We start from the raw sequence: 15,000 nt of genomic DNA on the forward strand, positions 1-15,000 counted from the left end.
CACCGATTGATTGGCTCCGCCGAGGCTCCCATCATGCACTGGGGCGGCCGAGATGTCATTCCTCTGTGACGGGCGGCGGGCGGACAGATTGGAGAGGCTCCCAAACCATTTGAAACCTGGAGGGTAGAAGGTCGTGAGCTGGTGTCGCATCAATGCAGCAAAATAAAGACACAAATATGTTACTTTGTACGTGTTTGTGTCTGCGAATCAGCTGAAATATGAACTTCAATAGCTGTTGAACAAGTTGTCTCGCTACAAAACAACTCAATGAAACAGAGCAACACAACAGCGCCACGCAGCAATGTAACGCAGCAATGTAACGCAGCAATGTAACGCAACAATGTAACGCAGCAATGTAACGCAGCAATGTAACGCAGCAATGTAACGCAGCAATGTAACGCAGCAATGTAACGCAGCAATGTAACGCAACAATGTAACCCAACAATGTAACCCAACAATGTAACACAGCAATGTAACGCAGCAATGTAACGCAGCAATGTAACGCAGCAATGTAACGCAGCAATGTAATGCAGCAATGTAACCCAACAATGTAACACAGAAATGTAACGCAGCAATGTAACGCAGCAATGTAATGCAGCAATATGATGCGGCGTAGTCGTCCATTTGACAGAACAACGTGAGATCTTTACGTCTGCAGTTAAAAACATTTAATGTTCACTTTGTCGTGAAACACAAAGAAATGTTTTCTTTGGAGGACGAGAGAGGAGGAGAGAGGAGGAGAGAGGGGAGAGAGAGGAGGAGAGAGGAGGAGAGAGGAGAGAGAGGAGGAGAGAGAGGAGGAGAGAGGAGGAGAGAGGAGGAGAGAGGGGAGAGAGAGGAGGAGAGAGGAGGAGAGAGGAGAGAGAGGAGGAGAGAGAGGAGGAGAGAGGAGGAGAGAGAGGAGGAGAGAGGAGGAGAGAGGAGAGAGAGGAGGAGAGAGAGGAGGAGAGAGGAGGAGAGAGAGGAGGAGAGAGGAGGAGAGAGGAGAGAGAGGAGGAGAGAGAAGAGGAGAGAGAAGAGGAGAGAGAGGAGAGAGGAGGAGAGAGAGGAGGAGAGAGAAGAGGAGAGAGAGGAGGAGAGAGAGGAGGAGAGAGAGGAGGATAGAGGAGGAGAGAGAGGAGGAGAGAGGAGAGAGAGAGAGAGGAGGAGAGAGAGGAGGAGAGAGGAGGAGAGAGGAGAGAGAGGAGGAGAGAGAGGAGGAGAGAGGAGGAGAGAGGAGGAGAGAGAGGAGGAGAGAGAAGAGGAGAGAGAGGAGGAGAGAGAGGAGGATAGAGGAGGAGAGAGAGGAGGAGAGAGGAGAGAGAGAGAGGAGGAGAGAGAGGAGGAGAGAGGAGGAGAGAGAGGAGGAGAGAGGAGAGAGAGAGGAGGAGAGAGGAGGAGAGAGGAGAGAGAGAGGAGGAGAGAGGAGGAGAGAGGAGAGAGAGGAGGAGAGAGAAGAGGAGAGAGAAGAGGAGAGAGAGGAGAGAGGAGGAGAGAGAGGAGGAGAGAGAAGAGGAGAGAGAGGAGGAGAGAGAGGAGGAGAGAGAGGAGGAGAGAGAGGAGGATAGAGGAGGAGAGAGAGGAGGAGAGAGGAGAGAGAGAGAGAGGAGGAGAGAGAGGAGGAGAGAGGAGGAGAGAGAGGAGGAGAGAGAGGAGGATAGAGGAGGAGAGAGAGGAGGATAGAGGAGAGAGAGAGAGGAGGAGAGAGAGGAGGAGAGAGGAGGAGAGAGAGGAGGAGAGAGAGGAGGATAGAGGAGGATAGAGGAGGAGAGAGAGGAGGAGAGAGGAGGAGAGAGGAGGAGGAGAGAGAGGAGGAGAGAGGAGGAGAGAGAGGAGGAGAGAGAGGAGGAGAGAGGAGGAGGAGAGAGAGGAGGAGAGAGGAGGAGAGAGAGGAGGAGAGAGAGGAGGAGAGAGGAGGAGAGAGGAGGAGAGAGAGGAGGAGAGAGGAGGAGAGAGAGAGGAGGAGAGAGGAGGAGAGAGGAGGAGAGAGGAGGAGAGAGGAGGAGAGAGAGGAGGAGAGAGGAGGAGAGAGAGGAGGAGAGAGGAGGAGAGAGAGGAGGAGAGAGAGAGGAGGAGAGAGGAGGAGAGAGGAGGAGAGAGGAGGAGAGAGAGGAGGAGAGAGGAGGAGAGAGGAGGAGAGAGGAGGAGAGAGAGAGGAGGAGGGCAGATATCAGGAAGGTTGTTGTTCATCTTCACTAAGAGAAGAACATAACTTCCTTTTGAATCGTTCTCTTTATTGCGTAACGTGTGACGCAACGCAGAGAACTTCTTCTTCAAGTGAATCTGGGGGCTATTTCTGTGTTTACGGTGGCTCAGAGTGGACAAAACAGAGAAAAATCAAACCTGTTTCAAAGTTGTTGTGTACACGTGATTAATTCATTATTAAACATGCAATACAATTGCACAATAATTACAGACTTTTTGTTTCTTATTCATTTCTGAAGGTTGCCACGTCTTTTATACAATCTATTTTACTTTTGATGGGGCAAGGCTAACAGTTTCCCCCTGCTTCTAGTCTTTGTGCTAAGCTAGGCTAATTAAGTCCTGGATCTGTCAGAATTTTCCTCAAACAAATGTTGCTCTGTTTCTATAATTAATACACGTATCCAAAAATAGTCAAAAACAATGTCACGTTTTTCTGTTTTTTTAAAATCTCTTTTTAAGGAAGATGTTGAGTTAAAGACGATCGTAGATCAGCCGGTGAAACTCAAAGAACACAGCGGTTTTGTTTAAAGCCTCCAGATGCATCATGGGTAAAATGGAGCTTTTAAAAAAGAGAACAACAACGGAGTCAACGGCCAACGGAGGGCAGCACAGCCACCCGTTGTCTCTGATCCCAGCCGGACAAACACACACACACACACACACACACACACACAGAGCCACAAACACACACACACACACACACACACACACACACACACACACACAGAGCCACACACACACACACACACACACAGAGCCACAAACACACACACACACACACACACACACACACAGAGCCACAAACACACACACACACACACAGACACACACACACACACACACACACACACAGAGCCACAAACACACACACACACACACACACACACACAGAGCCACAAACACACACACACACACACACACACACACAGACACACACACACACACACAGACACACAGACAGAGCCACGCACACAGCTCTCTGCTTCTTCTGCAATGAAGCAGAGAGCTGTGTGCGAGGGGAACACACACACATTTATTAATACAACTATATATTATGAAGCTTTATGCAGAGGGGTTAGTTCACACAGCATTCAGAGACTCATTTATACACATTTATTAATAAAACTATATGTTATGAAGCTTTATGCAGAGGGGTTAGTTCACACAGCATTCAGAGACTCATTTATACACATTTATTAATAAAACTATATATTATGAAGCTTTATGCAGAGGGGTTAGTTCACACAGCATTCAGAGACTCATTTATACACATTTATTAATAAAACTATATATTATGAAGCTTTATGCAGAGGGGTTAGTTCACACAGCATCCAGAGACTCATTTATACACATTTATTAATAAAACTATATATTATGAAGCTTTATGCAGAGGGGTTAGTTCACACAGCATTCAGAGACTCATTTATACACATTTATTAATAAAACTATATATTATGAAGCTTTATGCAGAGGGGTTAGTTCACACAGCATTCAGAGACTCATTTATACACATTTATTAATAAAACTATATGTTATGAAGCTTTATGCAGAGGGGTTAGTTCACACAGCATTCAGAGACTCATTTATACACATTTATTAATAAAACTATATGTTATGAAGCTTTATGCAGAGGGGTTAGTTCACACAGCATTCAGAGACTCATTTATACACATTTATTAATACAACTATATATTATGAAGCTTTATGCAGAGGGGTTAGTTCACACAGCATTCAGAGACTCATTTATACACATTTATTAATACAACTATATATTATGAAGCTTTATGCAGAGGGGTTAGTTCACATGAAGCTCAACGTCTCGTTGAGTTTCATGTGAACGCCTCAGACGCCTCAGAGACACTGAGATAGTTATGAACACTCAAATAAACTAAAATATCTAATTAAAGTGGTTCAAAGTAGTTCCACCTGCAGCCCTCACAGTATTAATACTCTGATATATCAGTCAGAAGAAGTACTTTTAAGTACTGGTACTTTTACTTTATTACAAGTTCTTTCATTTCTAATCCTCAAGTTTTTTTTTACTTTAAGATACAAATAAATAAATATTAATACTCTAGATCTTATTTAACTTCTATTATCTGCACCCTCAATATAATCATGTTTAATGGAGTATATGTCATATGACTTTCCTGGAATGATAATTTAACTCACTCAGTTTCCGCGTGTTCATGTTCAGACGTCGACTTCCTGATGAGTTCAGCTTCAGCAGCGCGATGACGAGCCGCGAGCTCGAGCCCCCACTTCCTGTTTCCTGTGTGATGATGCAACCAGGTCTCTGGAAGTCACTGGATGCACTCGTATCATTCACTTCTCAGAATAATCAAACTTTTAATAACAGTGAAATGAATTCAACACTAATCTGACACCAAAATATATATATATATTGTGGCATCACAAGGGGACAGGTAGTGGAGGGGCGCTACAGAGTGGCCACCAGTGCAAGAACTACATCTCCCAGCCTGCCTCACCGCTCACCCAGCTGCAGCTGCTTAAGGCACCTGATTGAGGCAGGGCTGGGAGACTCAAGGGAGAGCACCTGGGAAGGAGAAAGGAGAGCGGAAGGTGAACCCACAAGCACCTGGAAGAGGACAACAAGGGAGAGGACCTCGTAGCCTGGAGTCACCAGGATTGAGTTTTTGTTTGGTTAATTAACCACTTTCTCCTCCGGCATGTTTTGTGTTATCTAACTGGACCTTTTTTTTGATACTTTGTTGTTTTTGGATGTTACCTTGCTGGTGGGATGGGAAATAAACCTGGACTTTTTGTTAAATACCCTCGGACGTGCCTGTGTTCATCTCTCTCTTTGCACCGCCCCAGGCTAGCCTGTCCTAGCGACAGCCCGTGACACTACAATATATATATATATATATATATATATATATATATATATATATTGGAACAAGTCTCAGTGTTGTTTTAGACCTCAGTCTAGTCCTGATCCTCTATAGACCTCAGTTTAGTCCACCACCAAGGAGCTCGTCCCACCATTGAGGAGCTTGTTCCACCACCAAGGAACTCGTTCCACCATCGAGGAGCTTGTTCCACCATCGGGAAGCTCGTTCTACCATTGAGGAGCTTGTTCCACCATCGAGGAGCTTGTTCCACCATTGAGGAGCTTGTTCCACCATCGTGGAGCTTGTTCCACCATCGAGGAGCTTGTTCCACCATCGAGGAGCTTGTTCCACCATCGAGGAGCTTGTTCCACCATCGAGGAGCTTGTTCCACCATCGTGGAGCTTGTTCCACCATCGAGGAGCATGTTCCACCATTGAGGAGCTTGTTCCACCATCGAGGAGCTTGTTCCACTTCTGAGGAGCTTGTTCCACCATTGAGGAGCTTGTTCCACCACCAAGGAACTCGTTCCACCATCGAGGAGCTTGTTCCACCATCGGGAAGCTCGTTCTACCATTGAGGAGCTTGTTCCACCATCGAGGAGCTTGTTCCACCATTGAGGAGCTTGTTCCACCATCGTGGAGCTTGTTCCACCATCGAGGAGCTTGTTCCACCATCGAGGAGCTTGTTCCACCATCGTGGAGCTTGTTCCACCATCGAGGAGCTTGTTCCACCATCGAGGAGCTTGTTCCACCATCGAGGAGCTTGTTCCACCATCGTGGAGCTTGTTCCACCATTGAGGAGCTTGTTCCACCATTGAGGAGCTCGTTCCACCATTGAGGAGCTTGTTCCACCATCGAGGAGCTTGTTCCACTTCTGAGGAGCTTGTTCCACCATTGAGGAGCTTGTTCCACCATTGAGGAGCTCGTTCCACCATTGAGGAGCTTGTTCCACCATTGAGGAGCTTGTTCCACCATCGTGGAGCTTGTTCCACCATCGAGGAGCTCGTTCCACCATTGAGGAGCTCATTCCACCATTGAGGAGCTTGTTCCACTTCTGAGGAGCTTGTTCCAATACTGAGGAGCTTGTTCCACTTCTGAGGAGCTGGTTCAACTACTGAGGAGCTTGTTCCACCATCGAGGAGAACCAACACTACCACAAACTAAGATCTTAACTTCTTCGGAGCAAACATAAAAATGGTGAGAAAATGATAAACTGTTGATGAAATTAGTATTTACAGACAGAAAGGAGGAATAAAGAAATAATTGAATTCACAAAAAGCAATTTCACTTCCTGTTTCAGTTCCTAAAATCATTGGGTGGAGCTCAATGTGTTGGTTAAAACACTCAATACAGGAACTGACTGAACAGCATCGAGTTAATTTTAAACTCAAATTTAATGAAAATCAACATTTGAAAAAAAAAATAAAAACAATAACAAGTCATTACATTTGTCATATTGCTGAAGCCTTAGCGTATTACACCTCCTCTTTTTACATAATTTCTTCTGTACTATTATTATTATTATGTGTGTATATATATATTTCTTATATTTTGATGGTTCATGTAAAGCGCTTTAACTTGCCTTGTTGTTAAATGTCTTCATATTTTTTAACTTCACCTATAATAAAACATCTTAATAAATGTGTTCATTATAAGCTCTTATTATTGATGTCGATCTGCAAATTAAATAACGTTATCTAATAAAACGTTGAATATTTATTTACCTCTGAGATGTTGTGGAAGTATGTAAATACTGTAGTATTTACAGTAGAAGTACCTCAACTTTGTACTTGAGTCCTGCATTCAAAGGTATTAGCACCAAAATATGTTTTGAACATAATTATTAGATCATTTATATCTTGTATTAATATTGTAAATCTGCAAGGTATCTAGTATAAATAAATGCATGTAAAGTACAATAACTTCATAATTGTACATTAGTAAATTAGTTTCCATCGCTGGAAATGTATTTCTGTATAACAAATATATTATATATATTTATATATGTATTTATATATATATATATAATATATAAATACATATATATAATATTATATCTGAAAACTTAACACAAACATTAAATATCTTTAAAAAAAGATATGTCTTAAATATATGTAAATGATTATTAAAAGAAAGATTTGATTATTGGGGTTGTGTCCACTAGGTGGCAGCAGAGGTCCTGATAAGAGAGAGAGAGAGAGAGAGAGAGAGAAGATGTCAGTATTTTATTTCAGTAAATTTGTGGTATTTCTAGTTTTAGTTTTAAGTCTTTAGGGTTCAGAAGAACGTAAACTGAATATATTTTTATGTATTTTGCAAAGCAAAGACGAAGATGATATAAAAAAGATAAATGTATGTTTTTTTTTATTTTCTTGATTCTGTGAATGCAATAATTAAATCAAGATTATTCAAATATTTATGTTGATTCACACAGAAAAATATAAACATAAACATAAACAAAAAGGAAACGAGAGAAATAAAAAGCCGCAGCTTTGGAGTCGGATTTGAAGATTTCGGATTTGATCTTTTATGAAGATCCCAAAGGAGACGCCTCCATTGACAAGTGAAAGAAGAACTGAACCGGGATCAGTTTGGTGTCTCTGTGTCAATACATGAGATTAATCTCTGCAGGAACAATAAATCCAAACGTGTAGTTCAATCTGCTCATTCGTCTTCGGCCTGTTTCCTTGATGAGTCCCTGAAGGCGTCTGCTGGAGGAAGTCCTTCTCTCTCCACGACCGTATCTGATCCTGAACCAGCAGGTCGGTCCACCAGCAGGTCTACGAAGCCACTTGGATTCATTTCACTTGGAGACATGTAGTTTTAATGCATTTAAATCTGTATAACGGTACAGAAATATTAGAATCCACTTGATGTTCATTTAGTGAATTATGGTCCATATAGAGTCAAACAGACCATAAAGCAAGGTATGCTTTAGGGGCGGGGCTACGAGGTGATTGACAGGTCTCCAACAGAGACGTACACGGCGTCCTCAGTCCAGATTCAGTCACTTCCTGTTCACTGGTTGCCTTCTTTGAGGCAGCTGCACCGAATAGGGACCAGAGACTTCAGGTCTTAGACCTGAGACCTGAAGTCTCTGGTGCCTATTCGGTCTTCGGAGAGAGGCTCCTGAAGAACCATCTGCCGGTGGAGAAACGCGACGTCTCACACGATGGCGTCACGTCGCTTTTTTTTAACCACAAATAAACACCAGAATATGAGGACATCTGGTTGATCAAATTAAAATGTGTCCCTCCAACTCACGGCGCCATCTGGCCCACCGAGCTGCAAACAGGCTAATTTATGTCACTCCTCCTCCTCCACCTCCTTCTTCTTCACTCCGCTGAAGTGAATAAATGTCAGATCGCTGCACATTAATTCAACGCACGCCGTCCGCGCTCCAGCTCAAGTGATTCTGAATGAAAGAGCGTGGAACAGATCCCGATCCATCGCACGGGGGAAAGAGCATTATTCATGGCCCGCCGACCTCTGATGACCTGCTGTCAGCTCCACCGAGGATCACTGAGGAAGACACTGCAACGCAGTCTGTAGCATGAAAGCATGGTGGCATTAGCACGCTAGCTAACTAACGAGACAATGGTTTCTGTTCACGGTTCATGGTGGCATTAGCACGCTAGCTAACTAACGAGACAATGGTTTCTGTTCATGGTTCATGGTGGCATTAGCACGCTAGCTAACTAACGAGACAATTGTTTCTGTTCACGGTTCATGGTGGCATTAGCACGCTAGCTAACTAACGAGACAATGGTTTCTGTTCACGGTTCATGGTGGCATTAGCACGCTAGCTAACTAACGAGACAATGGTTTCTGTTCACGGTTCATGGTGGCATTAGCACGCTAGCTAACTAACGAGACAATGGTTTCTGTTCACGGTTCATGGTGGCATTAGCACGCTAGCTAACTAACGAGACAATTGTTCTGTTCACGGTTCATGGTGGTATTAGCACGCTAGCTAACTAACGAGACAATTGTTTCTGTTCACGGTTCATGGTGGCATTAGCACGCTAGCTAACTAAAGAGACAATTGTTTCTGTTCACGGTTCATGGTGGTATTAGCACGCTAGCTAACTAACGAGACAATTGTTTCTGTTCACGGTTCATGGTGGCATTAGCACGCTAGCTAACTAACGAGACAATGGTTTCTGTTCACGGTTCATGGTGGCATTAGCACGCTAGCTAACTAACGAGACAATGGTTTCTGTTCACGGTTCATGGTGGCATTAGCACGCTAGCTAACTAACGAGACAATGGTTTCTGTTCACGAAACAACAGGCTCATGAACATGTAGTTTCATACGTAGTTTCATACAAAATAACAAAACAAGTGGGACTAAATGTTTGCATTTGGGACTATTTTCCGTTCGTGGAGCAACACGAGCTTCGATTTCCGCATCGATTTACATCTCATGCATTTTGTTACCGTCCTTCTTTTTGTTCTCTTATTTTATTCCAGGTTTAGTTTTCTCTTCTAAAGGGCGGAGAATCGAACGCAGCCCAGATCCGTCAGCCCCCCGTAGCGCCCCGAAATCCCCGGAAGCATTAATGAACGGCGGCGCTCGTCAGCGGGAAACAAAACGACACGGACACGTCAGCGTTTAAGCCGCCGGCCTCCTTTTCTTTCTTTTTCTTTTGGCGTGCTCTGAAATATTGATGAGCCTCCTTGTTCGCTGTCTCAGATATTTGTCTCTGACTGATGAGCGCTGTGGTGTTTGAGGCTATTTACTGGGAACAGAAAGCCTCGGGGGAGGGGCGGCCATGCTGCCGGGTGAACGCTTTGCTGCTTGTTGTACGCCATCTTTGTTGTTGTGTGGGTTTTATTCTGTTAGAAACATGTTCGCTGTTGCGTAATGATGCGTGTGTCGTCTTGCGTTTCCAGTTTCTTCTGCCCCCTGGTGGCCGAATTGCGCCGCGTCCGTCCACGTCGTTCTCCAACACTCTTCATCCATCTCGGGCCGAGCTGCCTCGTCTTCTCCAATCCGTCAGCTGTCCGACGTCTCGGCGGAAGGCGCAGCATATGGATGCGAGTGGCGTCGACGTGCACGACGGCGCTGACGGCTGCAGAGAGACGGACGATGTCGGCGAGCTGATGCCGAGCTTCAGCTCCTGATTATAAACGATGAAAGCACGCTTTAATGATGAGAGAACGATGTGCATTGATGAATCCATCTGGTATTTATCAAACAGTTAAGAAACCAGGAAGATGAGGAGTATTTGTGTGTGTGTGTTCTTGTACTTCTTTGTGAGGACCAGTGGTTGATTTCAGGCCTTTGCACAACGAGGATGATTTTTTGTTGTGCGATTCATTCGCACGTCTATATATATATATATATTTTTTTTTGCAGTTTTTTTATCCTTTCACACATAATGTGAACATTGCGTCAGGTTGCATTGATTTATTCTGAGATTTCACATCGTGAATCGAGGCGTCAACCAATCACGTTGTGCAGAACGGACATATTCAAAACGCACACTACAACAACATGGAGGCTCCGTAGGCCGAACCAAAAGGAAAAGATTTATTACTCCGTTCAACCTTGAGGAAGACAGCGCAGTCCTTCTGTTCTTACCTTTCACAATAAAAGCCCTGGACATAGACACTGGTTACCAGAGGGAACTGAATTCATTCATTAAAAGGAATCTATATAAAAGATCTTTCTGGTTGTTTTTTTACAGAAAACCGGAATGATGACATTTTCGGATGGAGAAAATGATATTGTTCAAACGCAAGGCAAGTTTATTGGTGTAGCACCTTTAAAAACGATGTAATACCAAGTGATTTAGACTAATAATTCATTAGGAAGACACTATACAAGGAAAATTACATAGTCCAACATTTAATTGAAAAAGTGAGGACCTGTTTGGCAAGTGAGGTTGTTTTGAAGAAGTGTTTTCAAAGGCCTTCACACAGCGAGGCCGTGACGGATGAAGGACACAAAGGAGAAGGTTAAACCATATATTTCCTCCGTCAGTGTCCTCACAAGGATAGAAATCCGTGTGTGTTCAGACGCGTGTGGGTGTTTGTTTGTGTCCACGTTTCTCTTTGAGCACGGACTGTAAACATCTTCCCGTGTGCATGCTGGTGCACATATTTCTCCCTGTGTGGGGTGTGTGTGTGTGTGTGTGTGTGTGTGTGTGTGTGTGTGTGTGTGTGTGTGTGTGTGTGTGTGTGTGTGTGTGTGTGTGTGTGAGAGACTCCGGATGCTTCTGACCTTGGACGCTGACCATTAAGCTACTGGAGACACACAGCGGCTCATCAAATATTTACGGCTGCATCTAATTCAGGACTTCATGTGGTCGTTCTTCCCCTGGCAGCCTGTTGGCAGGCTGTTGGCGGGCTGTTGGCGGGCTGTTGATGGGCTGTTGGCGGGCTGTTGGCAGGCTGTTGGCAGGCTGTTGGCGGGCTGTTGGCGAGCTGTTGGCGGGCTGTTGGCGGGCTGTTGGCGGGCTGTTGATGGGCTGTTGGCAGGCTGTTGGCAGGCTGTTGGCAGGCTGTTGGCGGGCTGTTGGCGAGCTGTTGGCGGGCTGTTGGCGGGCTGTTGGCGAGCTGTTGGCAGGCTGTTGGCAGGCTGTTGGCAGGCTGTTGGCGAGCTGTTGACGGGCTGTTGGCAGGCTGTTGGCGGGCTGTTGGCGACCTGTTGGCGGGCTGTTGGCGACCTGTTGGCGGGCTGTTGGCGGGCTGTTGGCAGACTGTTGGCGGGCTGTTGGCGGGCTGTTGGCGACCTGTTGGCGGGCTGTTGGCGGGCTGTTGGCGACCTGTTGGCGGGCTGTTGGCGGGCTGTTGGCAGACTGTTGGCAGGCTGTTGGCGGGCTGTTGGCGGGCTGTTGGCGGGCTGTTGGTGGGCTGTTGGCGGGCTGTTGGCGGGCTGTTGGCGGGCTGTTGGTGGGCTGTTGGCAGGCTGTTGGCGGGCTGTTGGCGGGCTGTTGGTGGGCTGTTGGCAGGCTGTTGGTGGGCTGTTGGCGGGCTGTTGGCGGGCTGTTGACCGCGGGCTGTTGGCAGGCTGTTGGCGGGCTGTTGACCGCGGGCTGTTGGCAGGCTGTTGGCGGGCTGTTGACCGCGGGCTGTTTGAGAAGAGAGGAAGACGCATCAGCGCCAGACTCACCATGAACATATGAAAGCACCGTTTACACCGCATCCCATAATGAGCTGTAACACACATTTCTCCGGGGTTAATACTTTAAACTTAAAGTCAACTTTTGGTCTGAAAATGAAAAATGAGAGATGTATTTTCTGGGCCTGGAATTACTGATTGTTATAATTAAAATAACTGAGATTATTCTTGAAAAAACATTAATTAAAAATGTCTGAGAACCCAAAGTACTCTCTTACTTCATTAAGATAAAAGCAACATTCTCACAATTTACAATAGAATACGTTAAAATAAAATGTCTGGGCACACAGACGTTCATGTTCCTCAGAGGATGAATCCGAAGTGATCACATGACTTTCCCTTCAGCGTCATCATCAGGTCCAATGCTTTTGGTTCATGGTAATATACCTGCAGTCTCACGCTAATTGGATTGCTAATTGCATCATGCTAACATGCTAAGCTAAGATGGTGAACATGCTAATATATTTATATATATTTGATGCATTGCTCCATTACACCTGGAGATCAGGAAGAAACCCTTAAAAAAACTCCTCCATAATGTCACTAACGTTATTAACTTTATTGTTTAATTCTTGGAACACGTTCAAATATTGTACAGCTCTCGCAACAACACAAGTTGTTTTAATTATATACCGAAGTTTTCTCAGAGTGTTGGACCAAAAATATGGAATAGCTTATATTTAATTAATGAATTATACCCGGCGCATTTTGATTTGGTCAAACGGAGGTCGGGGCATAATTTAGGATTCACGATTCATTTATCACCTGCTGATTTAGTGAAGCCGACTCCTTTCTGTGCAATGAAATTATGCCGGAGAAATCATCCCCTCTAGATTTAGGAGGAAAATAAACATGGGTGGTCCCAAACGAGTAAAACATGAATCACGTGTTTGAAAGAAAGGAACACATTTGTCCCTCCTGAACTAACACAGAGCTGTGGTTCTACTGGGCGTCTCCCAGTGTTCAAGCTCCGCCTCCACTAGATGATTAAAGTGTGAGGAACCTCTTTTAGCAGAACTTTGGATGTTCATGAAAAGTCCCGACGTTCACGGCCCCCAGAGGACGAGGACTTAGTTTACTTAGCACAAGCCCTTTCTGACGATGTTAGCATGCTACTATTAGCATGCTAAACATCGTTAGCATGCTAATTATACATACGTATATATATATATATATATATATATATATTATACATATATATACATATCTATATTATCTATATATATCATACATATACATATATATGTATATGTATATAGAATATACATATATATTATCTATACATATTATACATATATATAGATATGTATATATATACATATATAAATATATATATGTATATTTATTATACATATATAAATATATATATATGTTATCTATATATATATACATATATGTATAATATATAGTTATTATATATATACTGTATATATATATATACTGTATATATATATAAATATATATGTATATATATTATACATATATAAATATATATGTTATCTATATATATATATACATATATGTATAATATATAGTTATTATATATATATATATATATATATATATATATATATATATATATATGTGTGTATAATGGCACGTAAAGCAGGATTTCTTCTTCCCTTGCTGTGTCGAGCTTCCTCAGGATTGAACCATGTGTGAGCTCCGGGTCTCCTCCCAGGGATCGGACCTCCTCTGGGATCCCTCACCGGCTTCCCACAGCTAACAATGACAGTTGTTTCTGTTGGGAAGCTCATCAAAGGCCGTAAACGCCGCCGCCAAAGAGACGCTTCTATTCAACATTAATTGGGAAATTAATGCTGGATTGTTCATGTCCCCGTTTGTGCAGCGTTATTGAGCCCTGAAAGAGAGAAAGAACACACAACCTCACCACTGCTTTCCTCCCGGTGGGAGGCCTGAAGACCAGCACTAGGAGCCCGGTGGGAGGCCTGAAGACCAGCACTAGGAGCCCGGTGGGAGGCCTGAAGACCAGCACTAGGAGCCCGGTGAGAGGCCTGAAGACCAGCACTAGGAGCCCGGTGAGAGGCCTGAAGACCAGCACTAGGAGCCCGGTGAGAGGCCTGAAGACCAGCACTAGGAGCCCGGTGGGAGGCCTGAAGACCAGCACTAGGAGCCCGGTGGGAGGCCTGAAGACCAGCACTAGGAGCCCGGTGGGAGGCCTGAAGACCAGCACTAGGAGCCCGGTGGGAGGCCTGAAGACCAGCACTAGGAGCCCGGTGGGAGGCCTGAAGACCAGCACTAGGAGCCCGGTGAGAGGCCTGAAGACCAGCACTAGGAGCCCGGTGAGAGGCCTGAAGACCAGCACTAGGAGCCCGGTGGGAGGCCTGAAGACCAGCACTAGGAGCCCGGTGGGAGGCCTGAAGACCAGCACTAGGAGCCCGGTGGGAGGCCTGAAGACCAGCACTAGGAGCCCGGTGAGAGGCCTGACGAATGCACCTCCTCGTTAAACCGGCCATACATCAGCAGATAGTGACCGGAGAGTCATTTGCCTAATTGGGAGCACGACTGTCCATCAATCACAGTACGGCAACGTTTTATTAAAGAGAAAAATGGTTTTATGATCACAGTTCAGCCTGTTGGCATCGATGGATGACTGGACCGACCAACCAGGCAGAGGCAACAACAACAGAGACTTCAAAGAGACGTAAAACAACTACAAAATGAAACAAGGCAACTACAAAGACTCACAACAACCACAAAGATACACACAATAACTACACAGAGACTCACAATCACCACAAAGATACACACAATAACTACACAGAGACTCACAATCACTACAAAGACACTCAAAACGACCACAAAGATACAC

At 44.7% G+C, this 15,000-nt stretch overlaps 1 protein-coding gene across 1 annotated transcript in view; it reads right to left on the minus strand.

Moving 5' to 3' along the window:
- The window catches only part of LOC117736890 (SH2 domain-containing protein 3C-like), a 23,858-nt gene extending 19,361 nt beyond the window's left edge, over positions 1 to 4,497 (minus strand). The window contains exons 1-2 of the mRNA XM_034542534.1: positions 4,357 to 4,497; positions 1 to 116 (exon numbers count right to left, since the gene is read on the minus strand). The exon at positions 1 to 116 is cut by the window's left edge and continues 542 nt beyond it. Coding sequence (XP_034398425.1) covers positions 1 to 116; positions 4,357 to 4,375 — 135 coding nt within the window. The 5' untranslated portion in view covers positions 4,376 to 4,497. The remainder of the gene's footprint in view (positions 117 to 4,356) is intronic.
- Positions 4,498 to 15,000: the final 10,503 nt, after the last annotated feature.

Source organism: Cyclopterus lumpus, chromosome 9 (assembly GCF_009769545.1).
Source record: "Cyclopterus lumpus isolate fCycLum1 chromosome 9, fCycLum1.pri, whole genome shotgun sequence".
NCBI lineage: Eukaryota > Metazoa > Chordata > Actinopteri > Perciformes > Cyclopteridae > Cyclopterus > Cyclopterus lumpus.